We start from the raw sequence: 15896 nt of genomic DNA on the forward strand, positions 1-15896 counted from the left end.
TATGCTGCAATTTCGCAGCTTTGGAGTACTTTTCAAAGTATTTTTCAAAGTCAGACATTTTACTTTTAGCTGAGTATATGTTTACAGATGTGGTGAACTATATTCATATCTGTCGTTCTCTCTCTCTCTGTCAACACCCTGCCTGTTATTACTGCTGACTTTCAAACCATATTTAACCCAAGTAATCAATACGAGATGCACGGACTGACAAAAACAACCAATTGAGCCACTTAAGCCAAATTATGTTGCAACATCCTGTACAGTCAAATAACAACACCGACAAACACCAGGCAGCATTTATAAATAGTGTACATCCACAAACAGGTACAGACTTTTTAAAACCGCGTTAAATTTAGTTTAAAAGACTTTCTCAAAACATGTGTTGTTGTTGTTGTTTTTTGTAAGGAACAGCATAAACAGGGTAATAGAATCAGTGCAATGCAATAAATGAATCAATAATAAACTAAGAGTTGGTGCAGACCTCAGGTTTGTCTTGTAAATCTTTTTTCTCCACTGCGTTTAATCTGAATCTTAAATTAGTAGTTACAGATTATGAATGCAATATAATTGACAAATAAATGTTGATGGTAATATTATAAACTGCACACCAGTATACAATAAAGTGATATGCACATTAATGCATCAATAAGTATAATCCAATGATGTAATATTCTGTATGTTATTCTGAAATAAGCTATTTTGCGTAGTGGCTACTTTTGCTTTTGGCTTTTATACATGTTAAATGAATGACTTGTACTTGTAACCTACTTGTGACCTGTCTACTTGTGATTAAAAGATCTGAGTCCACCACCAGTCCTTAATATGAAAAACCTAAATAATTAAAACAAATAAACCTTTTTTGTTTGAGAGCTTTGTGGGTACTCATGTTGACCTCAGTATTTCTAAATCCTAGCTTAATCTCGACTATTATCGTTGTGTTTTTTTTATTGTTTTATTTAATCCAAACCTACAGAAAGATGAATGAGCTGTTCTTTCACACTCCACCCAAAGAAAGTCCCTTCATGTAAAAGAAAGAAAAGAATTAGCATAGCGAGAGGGGAGGCAGAAAAAGTAGAAGTGGTTACGTAAACCCTACGTAACGGTTTATTTATGTCTCTCGGCCAATCAAATCCGCTCAGCCGTCATGACGTAACGCGATCTACTCCAGAATAGCGCGCGGCGGAGGAGCAGCCACACGGAACCGTTTAGCCTCTCTCTCTCTCTCTCTCTCTCAATCGCTGCGTCCTCTCGCCAATGTTTGTTTGTTTGTTTGTTTGTGTGGGAATTGTGTAATAACAAGCCTGGCAGGGCGAGCTCTACGGCGGGATGTCGGTGCTGAAGGAGAGCCGGTGTTACGGACTGTCCAGCGGTAAACTGAACGGCGGCAACGTCTCTGTTTTTCATGTCAAACTCACTGACAGCGCGGCAAGAGCCATTGGCTCCTCCGAAAACCACAAGGTAGGCTATTTCTGTAAACAATTCTTCCTCGAATCATTGTCTCAAACGTACAGTATCGCTTGTACCACTTCGTCAAGGGGACCTCTACTTAAAAACAAAAGGTAGTGGTAAAAACAGGCGAGGAAGGCGGGGTTGTGATTTATTTTTTCATTTCAGCCGAAGTTCACCAAATATCTTCTTCGGCTGTTGTCTCCCACAAGCCTCCTTTTATTGAGCAATGAAATGGTAAATACGTGTTGCATAATGAAATATGGAAACCCTTCCCCGTGTGCTGGTGCTGGTGCTTGTAGCAAGCTGCTGGGCAAGTATTGTGAATGTTAACCAGTCGAGGGGAGAAGAAAGGAAACAGGCTGGAGGGGGGGGCTAGTAGTAGTAGTAGTAGTAGTAGTAGTGGTGGTGGTAGTGGGGGGGCATGTTGGATTGCATTTACGAGATGGAGTACTTCTCCTTTTTGTAGGCAGTTTTAGGTTCAGGGAGACAGATGGACAGAATGCAATTCAAACATTTGACTTAATCACAAATGAATCAGACCGTGCAGGAAGTCCCAGCAGACAACAGTCATGTACACTTCCTCTATTCACTAATTCCTAGTAACCCGGTTAGGAAACTCCTCGGTGAGCATGTTTTCTGATGAGAGGTGAGAAGCGCTCCTGTCATACCTCTAGTTATTCTTGTAATGAGATAGACAGGAAGGAGTGGAAAACACCTAACACAGAGGGTGTAAACGCGCACACAATACTGCTGTTGCTGCTGTGGATGTATCTAGTTTCTTTATTTAGCTTGAAGTGTGGCTATTCATAACCCACATGGTCTGATCACAGACTACTCTGCATGAAGCCGGGCCAAAACCGACTACTGGCAGCCACCCTCTCACTCTCTGCAGTCATCAACAGGTGGACTCACAAATCCTCTCCATGAAAAGGTCAATTTGATTCCAGTCATCGTCACATCGAGCTGCAGGCGTGTCGCTTTCTTCATTTCTTCCGCTTTCCTACGAGATGACAGGCCTGTTCGCAATATTCTCATGTCACAAGCTGGTCTTGATGACCTTAAGACAGTGGCCACTTTATATCAAATTAAAATGTGTTTAAAGGCACTAGTGTCGGGATACACAAAGCGTACATTTCGCAGGGAGTAAAAGTAGAAAACGTATGATTTGTGTTAAAAACCTATAACAATGAATCTGTGTATTAGAGGGGAAACGCGCTCTTAAGTAGGACCGCAGTTAGGTGTGAAAGTATTCATCATCATTAGTGATGATACGCTGGATCAATAGCGGCGCAGATACAGAGATTAATACGGGATTCCCTCATTAATCTCTGTGTGCTATGTGAGCAATCCACCGTAGATGAAGTGCTATTTGGCCACCGATTCAGCTTTAACAAAAAAAACAATCAAAATTTGATGCAGCATCACTGGAGATGTCTTCTTTTTATTCCACACGTTCCTTTTTCCACCGTGTCAAAACTTGGTGCCTACATTACCCACAATGCAAATTGATCACATACAGTTCAGGCGAATGTAGCAGCGAGAGATGAGGAGCGGGCCACAAACGTAAGCTCCCTTCTTGCTAACGCCACACCTCAAACCTTTGTCTTCAGCCACAATTGTTACTCAAGTGACATCACTCGAGGTAATCGGTCGGATTTCACGCAGCTCCTTTTAGCGCCACTAAAGGCTTTTCTAAAAGTCATTCCAATGAGTTCTTAGCAGTTTACAGACAACAATTTTGGGAACTGGATAGCCTGGTTGGTACTGGACTGGTACTGAGAGATACAAAAGTGGAATTAGTCCATCACTTGTTTCTTACATGAAGAGCAACAGCTTACAGGCAGAAAAGTAAATGTTGAGTTGAGTAATAGCAGTAATGAAACCACAAACATCCTCTATGTTGTGTTTTTACATGCTGGTCTGCTCTCAGATCTGTGTGTCTGTATTTGCATGTCGACAATGTCTCAATGATTTGTCTTTTTTTTTCTCTTCAGGGTTGGTCCTCCCGTCCGACCATCTGTTTTAATGGCAACAAAGGGGTAACTGTTGACGTACACTAACTCGATCATCTCATGCATGAAGGTTTGAAAGATGTTGAATCTAATTGTTTCTCTGGTGTCTCTCTCTCTCTCTCTGCCTCTTGTCACAGAGAATCACCGTCCCTTGCGCCGAGAATAGAGATGAACTGAGGAGCTTCACCTTTGGCTTGACGAACGTCGCCTGCGATAACCCGAACGGAAGCTTCGACTGCTTCCAACAGCACGGCACTGGGTAAAAGCATTTCACACACTTTATGGCCCGCGAGAGTTATGCGTATGCGTGTTCGTGCAAAGTGATTATATGTTTACGAGTTAACTTGAGCTCCTGAAGAAGTTTCAGTGTTTTAAAATGTCTCTGCCCCCCCCCCCCTACTGCTGTGTGAAAGTCACCCTGCTGGTTTACATCTCTCTGTCAGACTCTTTTAAAGGCCAGAAACCCCTCCAGGGAGTCCTGACTGTGCAGGTCTAGGAAGTCTGGAAATGTAGAGTTGTGTTTTCAATAAATGTCAAGAGATTGCACTTACAGATAGATGTTGTGTTTGGTAGTAAAGGAGTGCAGCTGATAGTGGACCGGCACTCAAACAATCTTAGCATGACGTGTAGCTGCACCGATGTTGAATACACTTATTGTAAGTCGCTTTGGATAAAAGCGTCTGCTAAATGACTGTAATGTAATGTAATGTAATGCGTAGGAGACGTCCTGAAAGCTCCGTCAGGTCCCCTGTTTTTTTACTCGCCGTCCTCCCTCCTCCCAGTGCTGCCGAGGAGCTGTCATGTCTCGGGGTGATTCAGAAAAAGATGACCGTCAACGCCACGGATGACTCGTACGACAAAGCTCGCCAGAGCATGGCCCAGGCTGAGGAGGAGACGCGCAGCCGAGGAGCCATCGTCATCAAACAGGGGGGGCGCTTCCAGGGTAGGAAGACGCAGAGAAACGAGACATAACCCCAGCTCAGGAATAAGACTAGCCCGAAGACACATGTGTACTGTGCTGATTACGTCCAACAAAATGCAGTCGGCCATATTGCATTGGTTGCCGTAGCAACATGCATAGTAACCAATGACATGGTAACAGTCTGGTCTTATTTCCTTCTGCAGTTTTCTGCTCGACTGTACTGCTATGCAGCACACACATGCCCATATAATGTATATTCAAGTTATTTTAAAGGATACGGAGTCTCCACAAACATGCGGAGGCTCACCAAAATATACACGATAAAACCAGTGATTAAGCTTTTTTTTTTGTTTTGTTACCGCTGTCTTTCTTCTAACCACCAAACCACTTCCTTCTAAACAGATATTTTAGTCACGTCATCTTGTTTCAGTCAACGTACGCACACACACACGCACACACACACACACCCACTAGTTTTGATGATTTTGTCAGTTCAGAGGAAGCTTGTGCAAAAAAAAAAAAAAACACACTTCCTCACTCACAACAGGCTTGTGCAACTGTGTGGTTATTTCCTAAATTAGACGGCAGCTTTTGCTCGCTGAGACTTGAATGCTTGTAACCCGGATGTGGCTTTCTGAAGAGGTGAAATGAGGTCTTTTCTCTTTTTATCCTCTAAGTCCTCTTCCTCCGGTGTCTGATCTTGACAGATGCAGCCTGGAAAAGCACTCTTTTTAAGTAGTGGTATCACACATGTATAACGTGTTCAACCTAGGCAACATTTTAAGAATAACAAAAGAAACAAGAGCAAACGGTAACTTACCTTTTTTGATGTTGGATACCTCAGCCAAGCATGATTTTGCTTTTATATGGCACGTGCTGCCTTTTGATGTGAGATCACCTTCTTCCCTCGCAGGCAAGAAGGTGACGGTGCGAGCCCCGGCCCCCGCGCTGGCCGGCCTGACCAAGCCCCGACGCGCCGATAAGCCCCAGTCTCTCCTCGGCAACGTCAAGAGGGGCGTCCAAGTCGGCGCGCCCAAGCCGAAGAAGGAGGCCTGTGCTCCGAACAGGAAGAGCGTGGCTGACGTGCAGGAGAGGCAGCTCAGGGAAAGACTAACGCATCTGCTGGCTCTGAGGCCGTACAGGAGGCCTGAGCTCATCTTGAGGCTGCAGAAAGACGGACTGACAGTAAAAGACAAAGACATGCTGGACTCTGAACTGATGGAGGTAATTCGTTTTTTTCCTCTGTAGCCAGATAAATAAAGGTCTCATTATAAGAACCATTTAAACGAAAAACACAGGGGATCCTTTTAGTTATGATTCTAAACCTCAAGTTTAAATGTAAATTGTAAACACTGTCACCGTGAAAACAATTTAAACGGATCAAGAAAATGAATTTGTTCTCTTGAGCACCGAGTATTTTCTCCCCTGCTTTATCTTTGTGCATGTCTTCGTGTGTGTGTGTGTGTGTGTGTGCAGGTTGGCCAGCTCAATAGTAGAGACAGCACATTTGTTCTAAAGGACGGTCTGTATAAGGAGCTGCAGAGGGACTGGCCGGGCTACACCTCCGGAGACCAGCAGCTCCTCAAACGAATCTTTGTCAGGTAACGCAAATCAGATACTTGCCGCCATGTTCGTATCGTAGCAGTATCTCAAGAATTGTGAAGAAGATGATATACTATATGCTAATACAAAGTGTAGATTTGATGAAATTGTTTATTCATCACCTTCTTATGACTTTGCAGGAGGCTGTTTCAGCCTCAACAGAACCTCCTCACCGTCCCAGAGGCCCAGGTCAGTCCACTACGAGACACCCCCAACTCCTCCCCGGCGCACCGCCCAAAACCTTCCCTGCCCGAGGAATACACTGACCCTCTGGCGAGTAAGAAGCCCAGGATATCCCACTTGTCTGGCAAAACAGCCAGAGACAAGCCAAGAGTGAGGTCCGCCGAACGAGCGGCTCATAAAGTCGTCCCGGAGGAGACGGGCAATGACGGGAAAGGGGACTCGCTTGATCCTCGAAAGCTTTTTGACTCCCTGTCGGCAGTCTGTCAGCGGGAGGCAGAAGTGGCCAAGAGGCTGGAACCAACTCCCTGTGCTGAGGAGGAACCCAAAGTTCCAGCATCAAACCCCGCTCAGCCCAAACCCGATCGCCCTCCGTCCCCTCTGACGGTGCCTGATCTGAACAGACACACAATCAAAAGGAAGAAGAGCAAACACAAACACAGAGATCAGGTGAGAAAACCACTTTTCATTTAGTTCTGGCTGTTCTATTTCGCGTGACGCATCGGTGATTGGGACTTTGTTTTTGTCGGTCAAGGAGAAGGATAGGTTGAGAGGAAGGAAAGAAAGGAGGAAAGATCACAGTTCAGAGGATCCAAACGATAAAGTCTCCTTGTACTGCATAGGTGAGCGCTGTTACGTGTTGACTAGTGACATAACGTGTCAAATATTCAGTATCTTAAAATTGTTTCTGTTTCCTTTCAGAGCCAAGTGAAATGTTGTTTGACTCTGGTGTGCTCCAAGCAGACAATGACACAGCAGACTATCTATTGTAAGTAAACCTTTAATTGGTTCTTCGCCACAAAATGCATCCAAATGACAAAATACAGTATTTTTAGATAAAAGATTTAGTTATTTTTTGGTACTAAACGTCTGCAAGTCGTTAACACGGTATTCTGCTGGTGGGTTCTTTACTGATCTCCGCACAGGAAGTACGCAGTGATTTCCAATCACGACCAGAGACAGAGCTACAAGCAGGACTTTAACACGGAGTACAGCGAGTACAGAGATCTACACGCTCGTATCGACGGAGTGACGCGGCAGTTCATGGAGCTGGACACGCAGCTCAAACGGCTGCACCACGAGTCCCATAAATACAAGGCATGTTCCGGTCCTCGTTTCATACAAAGATGAAATGATAAATCCACTCATTTCTGTCATAAACTCTGTTGTTGCACCAAGTGCAGAACAGTAAGTAGAGGTGTAACAAACACATAATCCTCAGTTGAGAGTATGTTTTCCTCTTTGAGGGAAAACAAAAGAAATGAAAATGTCAAATGAAATTGCGCTTCGTAGGCTATAATTCTCACTGTAAACATTATGGCACTGAAATGTCAGCATGTGGTCGTTAAGAAAAGAAAAAGCACAAATATCAATATGTCAGTAATGGTTATTATAAAAGGCGCCCTGTGGAGTTTTCTGTCAAACATACTAAATCTATGATTACCTTCACAGTTACTCACCAAAACGCCCTTGAGGTCTAACAATTATGTTTAATGCATTTCCTTCCTCAAAAAATTAATTTGATAATGAAATATTTTCATATAATATTTCTATTGATGTAGGTTTTTAGTTTTTGTTTTCCATCACATTCATATTATTGGGAATGTTTTTTTATAGACATTTTTCAAGTTTTCCAACATTTAGCAAGCTTTAACCAATTTTAACAACCAGACGTATTAAATATCGACCTGCATTAATTCCTTCCTGTCCTCTCTCACAGACGGTTCGTAATCAAATTCTTCAGGAGTATCGCAAAATCAAAAAGGTGACAACTTCCTTCGAGACTTGTCAATGTTTATCCCAAGATTGCTGCATGTGGCAGCTCCACTCCTCTCTGTTGCTGTTAAACAATCAAGTCTTTTATTTCTTTTGTCCCTTTTTTAGTCCAACCCCAACTACAACCAGGACAAGACTCGCTGTGAATATCTCCACAACAAACTGGCCCACATCAAGAAGCTCATATCAGAGTACGACCAGCAACAGCTCTGACTGTGAGACCAGTGAACTTAGAGAGCACAACGATCACCCTGAGACTCGCTGGCTCACGTTTGGTCTTCAAACGGAGTCTCGCAAAGACCTGCTGGAAATGTTACTGAGGTTGGGAGACATTTGGGAGACATTTGTGCAGAGCAGCGGGAAAAGCAGACGAATAATATGAGAGATTTTATTTCAAAATGGGAAATCTTTGAGGGGGAAAAAAATAAATGGTTTGACCAATGCGCTGATACTACTGTGACACGTTACTGCCAAGGACACATAGATTCAATTGTTTCACATTTGTAGATTCATCATAAAGTTGTTTATGAATTTGGGTAATTGCTTATGTGTTCTGTTAGCCATGTCAGCATTTAGGTTTAAGCCAGAAGCATGAGATAACCGCACGCTGTACGTACCCAGACGGCTCGTATGAATAGCAGATGTGGACATACTGAGAAGACGTCTTTTCTCTGGGTTTTCGGGAATTGAGACTTTATCGGTGACGTGTTCAGATCTGCTCAGTAATGACTCCTGAAAGTATTGCCAGTGCCTGAAGTGGTTTCTGATTCTCTACTGGATTCACAGTATTCTATGGTGTTCTCCCTCTTGTGGCTTCCCTGGATCACAGAAGACTGTTATGTTAAACACAATGTGAGCTTGAAGTTGTATTGAGAACCCTTATGGTATGAGCTGCACTAACAGTGTTACTGAAAACTGGATTTAATTATTAGTTACAGAGTCATTTATACTGTAGGCTGAGATGGAGAACAATTAAGAAATAAAATAAAGTGTTGCATGCTGTGTACTTTACTGAATGCATGAGGAATAATCTGAAGTTTTGTCTGTTTCAAATAAATTTAATTTGTATTCATTTTGTATGATTTTTTTTTCCTTATTTAAAATGCTTTTCTTTTACAAGGCCGGGCATCATTAATACTCTAAAGATGGACACTGAAGTAATGAATAGGTACAAATAATTTACTGGATTTAATATTAATCTTCATCTATTCCAGTCAGGCACCTGTAGCGGACAACAAATGCATGTTTTTATTATACAGAATGTCTGCCAGACATTTATTTCCTACAAAACTACACACAGACATGCTGTTGCTCAAGCTGTAGCATGCTCATGCAGTGCATTTATCAGAAATAAAATGTCTAGTTAGTATAAGTATGGATTAGTGATGTATTAAAGACAGGTGCGAGACAATGTTCACCTCGATTCCTATCAGTTTTTGGTTAATAATTCACTGCGTTGCCTGTTAGACATGTTATTGATGAAAACACAGTGGCCAGAATGATTTAAGCTTTCATTTTCTTTAATAACTCTTCGTAAACCTCAGTGTAGTGTTAGTCATGGTTGGTCACTTTCATGTCACAGACAATTTTCTATTATAAAAAAAAATTAAGAAGTCCTAATTCAATCCTATTCCGGGCTAACTGCTTTATATTTAAAGTAAATATTAGTTTCCTGTCCAGGCACCACGTGGGTGGGACAGGTTCCACAAAAAGTGTGTAATGTCTCTTTAAATCTTAAACGAAGTGACTTTGTTTTCCCCAGTCGTCATTGGCTAAACTGTGACGAGACGCTCACAGCTATTGGCTCAATCTGAAAGAAGGCTTCTCATTGGTCCGTTGTCATCGGCATGACCTTTCACCCCGTCGCAAATCCCCCATGCTAGTTGTAGCAGTAAACAGTGTACCAGTGTTGCATTCTTAAGGAACCAAATCGTCCTTCAACTTTGTAACAGATTTCGCTCTTAGATATGACACGAAAGAAGACACGCGGGTGTTAACCGGACGTTTACTGTGAGTATATACGGTAAACGGTAAACGTTTAAGTTACATTCAGAGAACACACGAGCATGACACATTACATGACACTACTACTTGACTAATGTAAAAACAGCATTTCTCAATATAATATTGTGGAGAGAAACTAAGAAGCCAGTGTCTGATTTAATCTAAAATAGGATTTAAATAGACTCTTCTGAAATGTCACATTCACATAAATATATCGTACATTTTCTAGCTTTTGTATTTTCAAAATGATTCATTATTGACTTACATTTTCGTTCAGGCATCTCCATGAACGACTTGAATCTCATAAGTAACTGAAAACCTACTTAACTTTATTAACACAGACATTTTTGATATTGTTCATACCAGTAACGATGAAACTTGTTGCTGCACGAAACAACCGGCTTCATTAAGAACATCTAAGTGTCCGATATCAAACAAACATGCAAGTTTATCAAAACTCAGGTTGTTTCAATTGGACTGGTGATATTTAGACAGCAAAAATAGATATCTCAAAGTCAAGTGCTGACGAGCAACTGAAACAAACACCAGGTTCCTCTCTGTGGATTCTTCTAGAGCTTTCCAGTAAGTGGACGGCTGATGAATAAGTTACCTATAGACTCGTATTCTACAGGAGGACAGTACTTTGAGACTACATCACAGCAGTGGCTTGTTAACTAACAAACATTAGCTACAAAGCTGACAAATGAGTAGGGACATGTAGCTTACCCAGCTGCTCCACACACCTAGTCCCAACTCCATACCAGGTAAATATGTTGAGGAAACAGATTAATGGTTCATCCTCTCTTTCCTGCAGCCTGTTAGCGCCTGTACTCCAGTCATGGTGGGGTTTTTGCAAAGAACATCGAGGCTGAGGAAGGCTTTCAGACACCTGAGCGCCCACAGCACCTTCTCATCCGCAGCCACAGCGGGACGTTCTCCCGTGGGCCTTCGCGGTTCATTCCTTCCCGCCGCCGCCTCACGGCAGCTAGGAGTCTGCTGTCGAACGCTGCACTCCGGGGCAGACGGGTCCAGGCCGTCCCCTGCTGCAGCCCCAGACAGGCTGCCCTTCTCCAGGGTAACTGGGGAGGATTTAGCCTTCTTCAGGAAGACCCTACCGGGCAGAGCCATCACTGACCCCGACCTGCTGGAGTCCTGCAATGTGGATTGGCTCAAGTCAGTGAGAGGTCATGACTGGAATTTAATTCAGCTCATTCCCCGTCCAGATAGAATTCACAGATAATGTCTTTCATCTTTCATTTTCTCTGTTCATACATCCTCTGCAGGTTCCAGTGAAGTGTTACTCCGACCTCAAACAACAGAGGAAGTTTCTCAAATTCTAAAGTAAAGAACAAATAGTGGATTGAACGACAAATACACAAGTGAGGGGAGTATAAGGTGGTGTAAGTCGTTGCATTTCCCCTCTTGTAGGTACTGTAACGGTCGTAATCTGGCGGTCAACCCTCAAGGAGGTAACACCGGGCTGGTTGGAGGCAGCGTGCCTGTTTATGATGAGGTCATCCTCTCCACTGCCCTCATGAACAACATCCTTACCTTTGATAGTATCTCTGGTAAGTCTTAAAATGCTTTAGTTTCACACACAAATCAGCTGCCTGTCTTTTCAGTGTTTGTTTATGTGCTTACAGCATATTAGACTCATCTTTCAGAATTCTTCCCTCCATCTGTCAGGCATTCTGACCTGTCAGGCAGGTTGTGTCTTGGAGAACTTGTCCACTTACCTTGAGGACAGAGACCACATCATGCCGCTTGATCTGGGGGCAAAAGGTAGTTGCCACATCGGGGGAAACGTGGCAACGAACGCGGGGGGACTCCGGCTGCTGCGATACGGTTCCTTACACGGGACTGTGCTCGGCCTGGAGGTGGTGAGTGGATTAAATAAATGAGAAACTAGTAGTATATTAAAAAGGATAAATGCACTAATGTTTGTCTGTGTGTGTATGTGGCATGTACAGGTGTTGGCAGATGGGCGCGTGCTGGATTGCTTGGCCACACTGCGTAAAGATAACACAGGATATGACCTCAAACAGCTCTTTATAGGGTCAGAGGGAACACTGGGGGTCATCACTGCAGTGTCCATCCTTTGTCCACGCAAACCCAAATCAGTTAATGTGGTTTTTCTGGGTACGATTGTCTCATTGCGCCTCCCTTTACAAGGACATTGTATCACAGTCCAGTTGATAAATGTCGAGATGTGTTTCTTTCCGTAGATTTTTTTTTAATTTTATTTTTTGTTCTCTTTCATTTCTTGTTAGGCTGTGAGACCTTTGAGCAGCTCCTGAAGACGTTTCAGCTCTCCAGAGGCATGCTGGGAGAAATTCTGTCAGCCTACGAATTCCTGGACAGTGAATGTATGAGGCTGCTGAATACGCACCTCAAACTACCCAATCCCATCTCTGGTAGTCACACACACACACACATGCAAACACTTAGTTAATAAAGCAGTTAACCACACACACCCATGCCAAACTCTTTCTTCCATCTTGCAGATTGTTCATTCTACGTCGTCATAGAAACATCTGGATCTGACGCAACACATGACGGGGAAAAACTCCACAATTTCCTAGAGGAGGCGATGACGTCATCATTGGTTACCGATGGGACTGTGGCGACTGAAGACTCAAAAATAAAGGTTTTGTTTCAAAAAAATGTTTAAGAATTAGTCTGTTTACATTCTACAACAAGTCCCGTGAAAAGACAAAAAGCAAACTTAACAAATATTTCTGTGTCGCCAAATCGTGATGTAGCTTATTCCTCTGTGCTACGGGGCTCCATTGTTGTCCATTATCTATTTTATAAGCATAAATAAGCCACACCTTTGCACTAAGGGACATGCTCCTTTATTACAATGATCATGGTGGCTACAATTTATTTAGACTCAATCCCACATACAACCATCCTGCTGCTGTAAAAACATGCTACAGCAAAAACCCTGCAGCTGAAAAAACGTTTGACCTAAACTTAAGTAATCAGTTTCATACGGGGGGGGGGGGGGGGGGGGTTAAATAATACTTCTGTGTTCGCCTTAACTGTGTCGCAAATCCTGGTTATGATGATGTAATCTACTTTTCCACTTCCACTTTTTCAGGCACTGTGGTCGATGCGTGAACGCGTCACAGAGGCGCTGACTCACGATGGCTTCACTTACAAGTATGACATCTCACTTCCGGTGGAGCGGATCTACCAGCTGGTGACGGACATGAGGGAGCACCTGGGGGACCGAGCCAAGAGTGTGGTGGGATACGGACACGTAGGTAAGACCAGAAGATGGAAAGACACGAAAAAAGTCTTCATATCAGGAGGGAAATAATGGCCCGCTAGCATGAGATAGGATCTCTTGGTATCTCTTTCTACCTACAACGGCTTGATCTCATTCTGAAATACTGAGTAATTGTAGTATATACGGGGTTTACAAATGGTAACTGGACTTGTACACACACACCATGTAAGGTTCCACCCGCCCATCAGAATGAACCAATCATCTGCATGTGCATCTGTACTTTTAGGAGATGGAAACCTGCACTTGAACATCACGTCTCCTGTCAAAGACCCGGCTCTTCTCGCTGCCATCGAGCCTTTCGTCTACGAGTGGACGGCCAGCTGCCACGGCAGCATCAGTGCGGAGCACGGACTGGGCCTGAAGAAGAGGAACTACATCTACTACAGCAAACCCAGCCAGGCTGTAGCTCTGATGGGTAATATCAAGGCCATGCTGGACCCCAAGGGTATTCTCAACCCGTACAAGACTCTACCAGATAACCTGAGATGAACCAAACTGTCTCAGTTGTTGGGTGAGTGGGGATGTATACAGGGCTCATGCAGGAGCTCCATCTGAGCTACAACCTTATTGCCACATGGCTTTTATGGCAGCTCATGCTCTTTCCTGTAAAACATTTTTCACACAGTTAGTGTCGAGCTGCAGGTTTTTGCGAGTACTTTCATTGTCGCCTGCACAAAGCATTACTTTTAGAATGACATCCACTTTAACGAGCTGCTGACTTTGTACTGTAGCAGTGGTTAGACTCTGGAATATTAGAGTATTAAGGTGGTGTACGTTTTTAAAGTTGTGTAAATTAGTAATGTACATATTTACATAACCTGACTATTGTTTAAATATATACTTGAAAGATCGTGAAACTTGTACAAATACACTCTCACTGTTGACAGTTTGTTAGAGTCACCTAGCTACGACTAATGCAGTCTAATAGTCCTGCAATAAATCAGACCTTCATTCAGAGTTTATAATGTTCAGTTCTTGTGGAAACTTGAAAAGTGATGATTCAACCTCCTGGTCGTTGCTGCAGTCTGTGGTGCTGTTGAACTGAATTACATTAAACACCAAGTTTTCTTTAGCCTACTCTGATAAAAATTGGATGAACAAAATAATAGAGACACAGAAAAACAGAAGGTCTGATTTATTTCAGGACTGTTGTATTAGACTGGCTGGCTAATCACTGGGCAAGAGTGCAGTAACTATTTTATCACATAAAAAAAGACAAAGCAACATTCTTTCCCAAAACAAACCCGGCATTTGTGAACAAATGTATTTGTAACCATACACCTGGGCGACTTTAAACTCTGTTTGAAATGAATCTTTTAATAAAACAGTTCCCAAATGAAGATGGATTGTTTTTCTTGTTATTCAGGCAACTGGTGCAGTGTGGCATGATGGGAGATGAGGAGTTAATAGAAGCCCGCCTCGCTACAGAAAACAACTTCACTTCCAATATCATAAAAATGTCCGTTCACCACAAACAAGTCTTCCTTGATTCCTCTCTGCTTGCACAAACGAGTCACAGTGAGTTTATGAAGTGTGTCAGGCAGAGTATCATATTATTATTGTAAGGTGTGTGTGGGTGTGGGTGTGTGTGCGCAATCGTCATCCTCAGTACTGTGCTAGCAGTAGTAAATACACTATATTTAAAAAGTTGAAACATTTGTCTGGTGCAATTCAAATATATTTATATATTTTTTTTTTGCCATACTCCAGTATGACTTTTATGGCATACAATACTGACATTTTTCATGACATACTATGACTATGACTGTTTTTTCAGAATTTCTTTTATGGCACACTATACTGTGACTCATTTATTAAAACTGGTATGACATACTATACTATGAAATGTCATGACCAACTATACTGTGACTTTTATTACTTTTTATGGCATACATACAGTGATGTGAAATAGTGTTTGCCCTCTTCCTGGTTTTAAATTGTTTTGCCTATTTGTCAATTAATTAGTATCTCATCTGTTCTTGAATTTCTTTAGATGTGTTGCTTTTTGAGATCTTTCAGCCTACTTCACTTTGTCAGACGGGTTCTATTTAAGGGATTGCTTGATTCAACAGGTCTGGCAGTAATCCGGCCCGGGTGTGGCTCGTGAAATTGAACTCGGCTTTCTAAAAAATGTGGTTAATCACAGTTCATCCATTGATTTATCACCAACATGTCCATGGCATGCTATACTATGACTTTGACATACTATGTGATGACCTTGCTAAGACTTATTTTTTTTAAATATATTTATGACATACAATATTCTGACTTTTTTGGACATACTTATCTATGACTTTTTTATATATGCTAACTATTGTGATGACCCCTCCCGTCCACTAGGGGTCTGTGTCCTGTTTGCGGTCTTTCAGGTTGTTGCTCGTCAGCTGATGGGCCACACCTGAGCCCCGTGGGAGTGCTTGCTAACAAGACTCAGCACCTGAACAGAGATCTCAACTCTTCTTTGGCAGACGCGGCTTCTGATTTGTTTTGGTTGTTTAGTTTAGTTTATGTGTTCTTTAAATACATTTTAAATACATTTTTTTTACTTTAAAAAAAACTATACTAATACTATATAATGGCTATGGTTGAAAAGTTAAAAAAATACCTAAAACTGTCTATTCCCAACTACTTTTCCTTGATGGAAAACGTCATGAGG

The 15896-nt window shown here is 42.4% G+C and overlaps 2 protein-coding genes across 2 annotated transcripts; both read left to right on the forward strand.

The window, feature by feature from the left end:
* The first annotated feature begins 1187 nt into the window (after positions 1-1187).
* LOC306707414 (RNA polymerase II elongation factor ELL-like) lies at positions 1188-9007 on the forward strand. Its single transcript, XM_079174865.1, has 12 exons — positions 1188-1458; positions 3444-3488; positions 3599-3720; positions 4244-4404; positions 5297-5607; positions 5860-5984; positions 6126-6615; positions 6701-6788; positions 6868-6934; positions 7092-7263; positions 7886-7930; positions 8050-9007. The coding sequence occupies exons 1-12, from the start codon at positions 1327-1329 to the stop codon at positions 8152-8154; spliced, it is 1863 nt and encodes a 620-aa protein (XP_079030991.1). The 5' UTR covers positions 1188-1326; the 3' UTR covers positions 8155-9007.
* Positions 9008-9830: 823 nt separating this feature from the next.
* d2hgdh (D-2-hydroxyglutarate dehydrogenase) lies at positions 9831-14567 on the forward strand. Its single transcript, XM_079175231.1, has 10 exons — positions 9831-9951; positions 10760-11129; positions 11229-11286; positions 11374-11513; positions 11632-11825; positions 11916-12084; positions 12216-12359; positions 12450-12592; positions 13049-13214; positions 13467-14567. The coding sequence occupies exons 2-10, from the start codon at positions 10784-10786 to the stop codon at positions 13727-13729; spliced, it is 1623 nt and encodes a 540-aa protein (XP_079031357.1). The 5' UTR covers positions 9831-9951; positions 10760-10783; the 3' UTR covers positions 13730-14567.
* The last annotated feature ends 1329 nt before the right edge of the window (positions 14568-15896 follow it).

The sequence above is a fragment of the Pholis gunnellus genome (assembly GCF_910591455.1).
Source record: "Pholis gunnellus genome assembly, chromosome: 15".
NCBI classification, from domain to species: domain Eukaryota; kingdom Metazoa; phylum Chordata; class Actinopteri; order Perciformes; family Pholidae; genus Pholis; species Pholis gunnellus.

Coding starts and splice junctions, on each gene's coding strand:
- LOC306707414 (XM_079174865.1), top strand. CDS start 1,327: ATGTCGGTGCTGAAGGAGAGCCGGTGTTACGGACTGTCCAGCGGTAAA. Junction 3,489..3,598: donor GTTTTAATGGCAACAAAGGG/GTAACTGTTGAC, acceptor CTCTTGTCACAG/AGAATCACCGTCCCTTGCGC. Junction 6,935..7,091: donor GACACAGCAGACTATCTATT/GTAAGTAAACCT, acceptor ATCTCCGCACAG/GAAGTACGCAGTGATTTCCA.
- d2hgdh (XM_079175231.1), top strand. CDS start 10,784: ATGGTGGGGTTTTTGCAAAGAACATCGAGGCTGAGGAAGGCTTTCAGA. Junction 12,360..12,449: donor ACTACCCAATCCCATCTCTG/GTAGTCACACAC, acceptor TCCATCTTGCAG/ATTGTTCATTCTACGTCGTC. Junction 12,593..13,048: donor CTGAAGACTCAAAAATAAAG/GTTTTGTTTCAA, acceptor CCACTTTTTCAG/GCACTGTGGTCGATGCGTGA.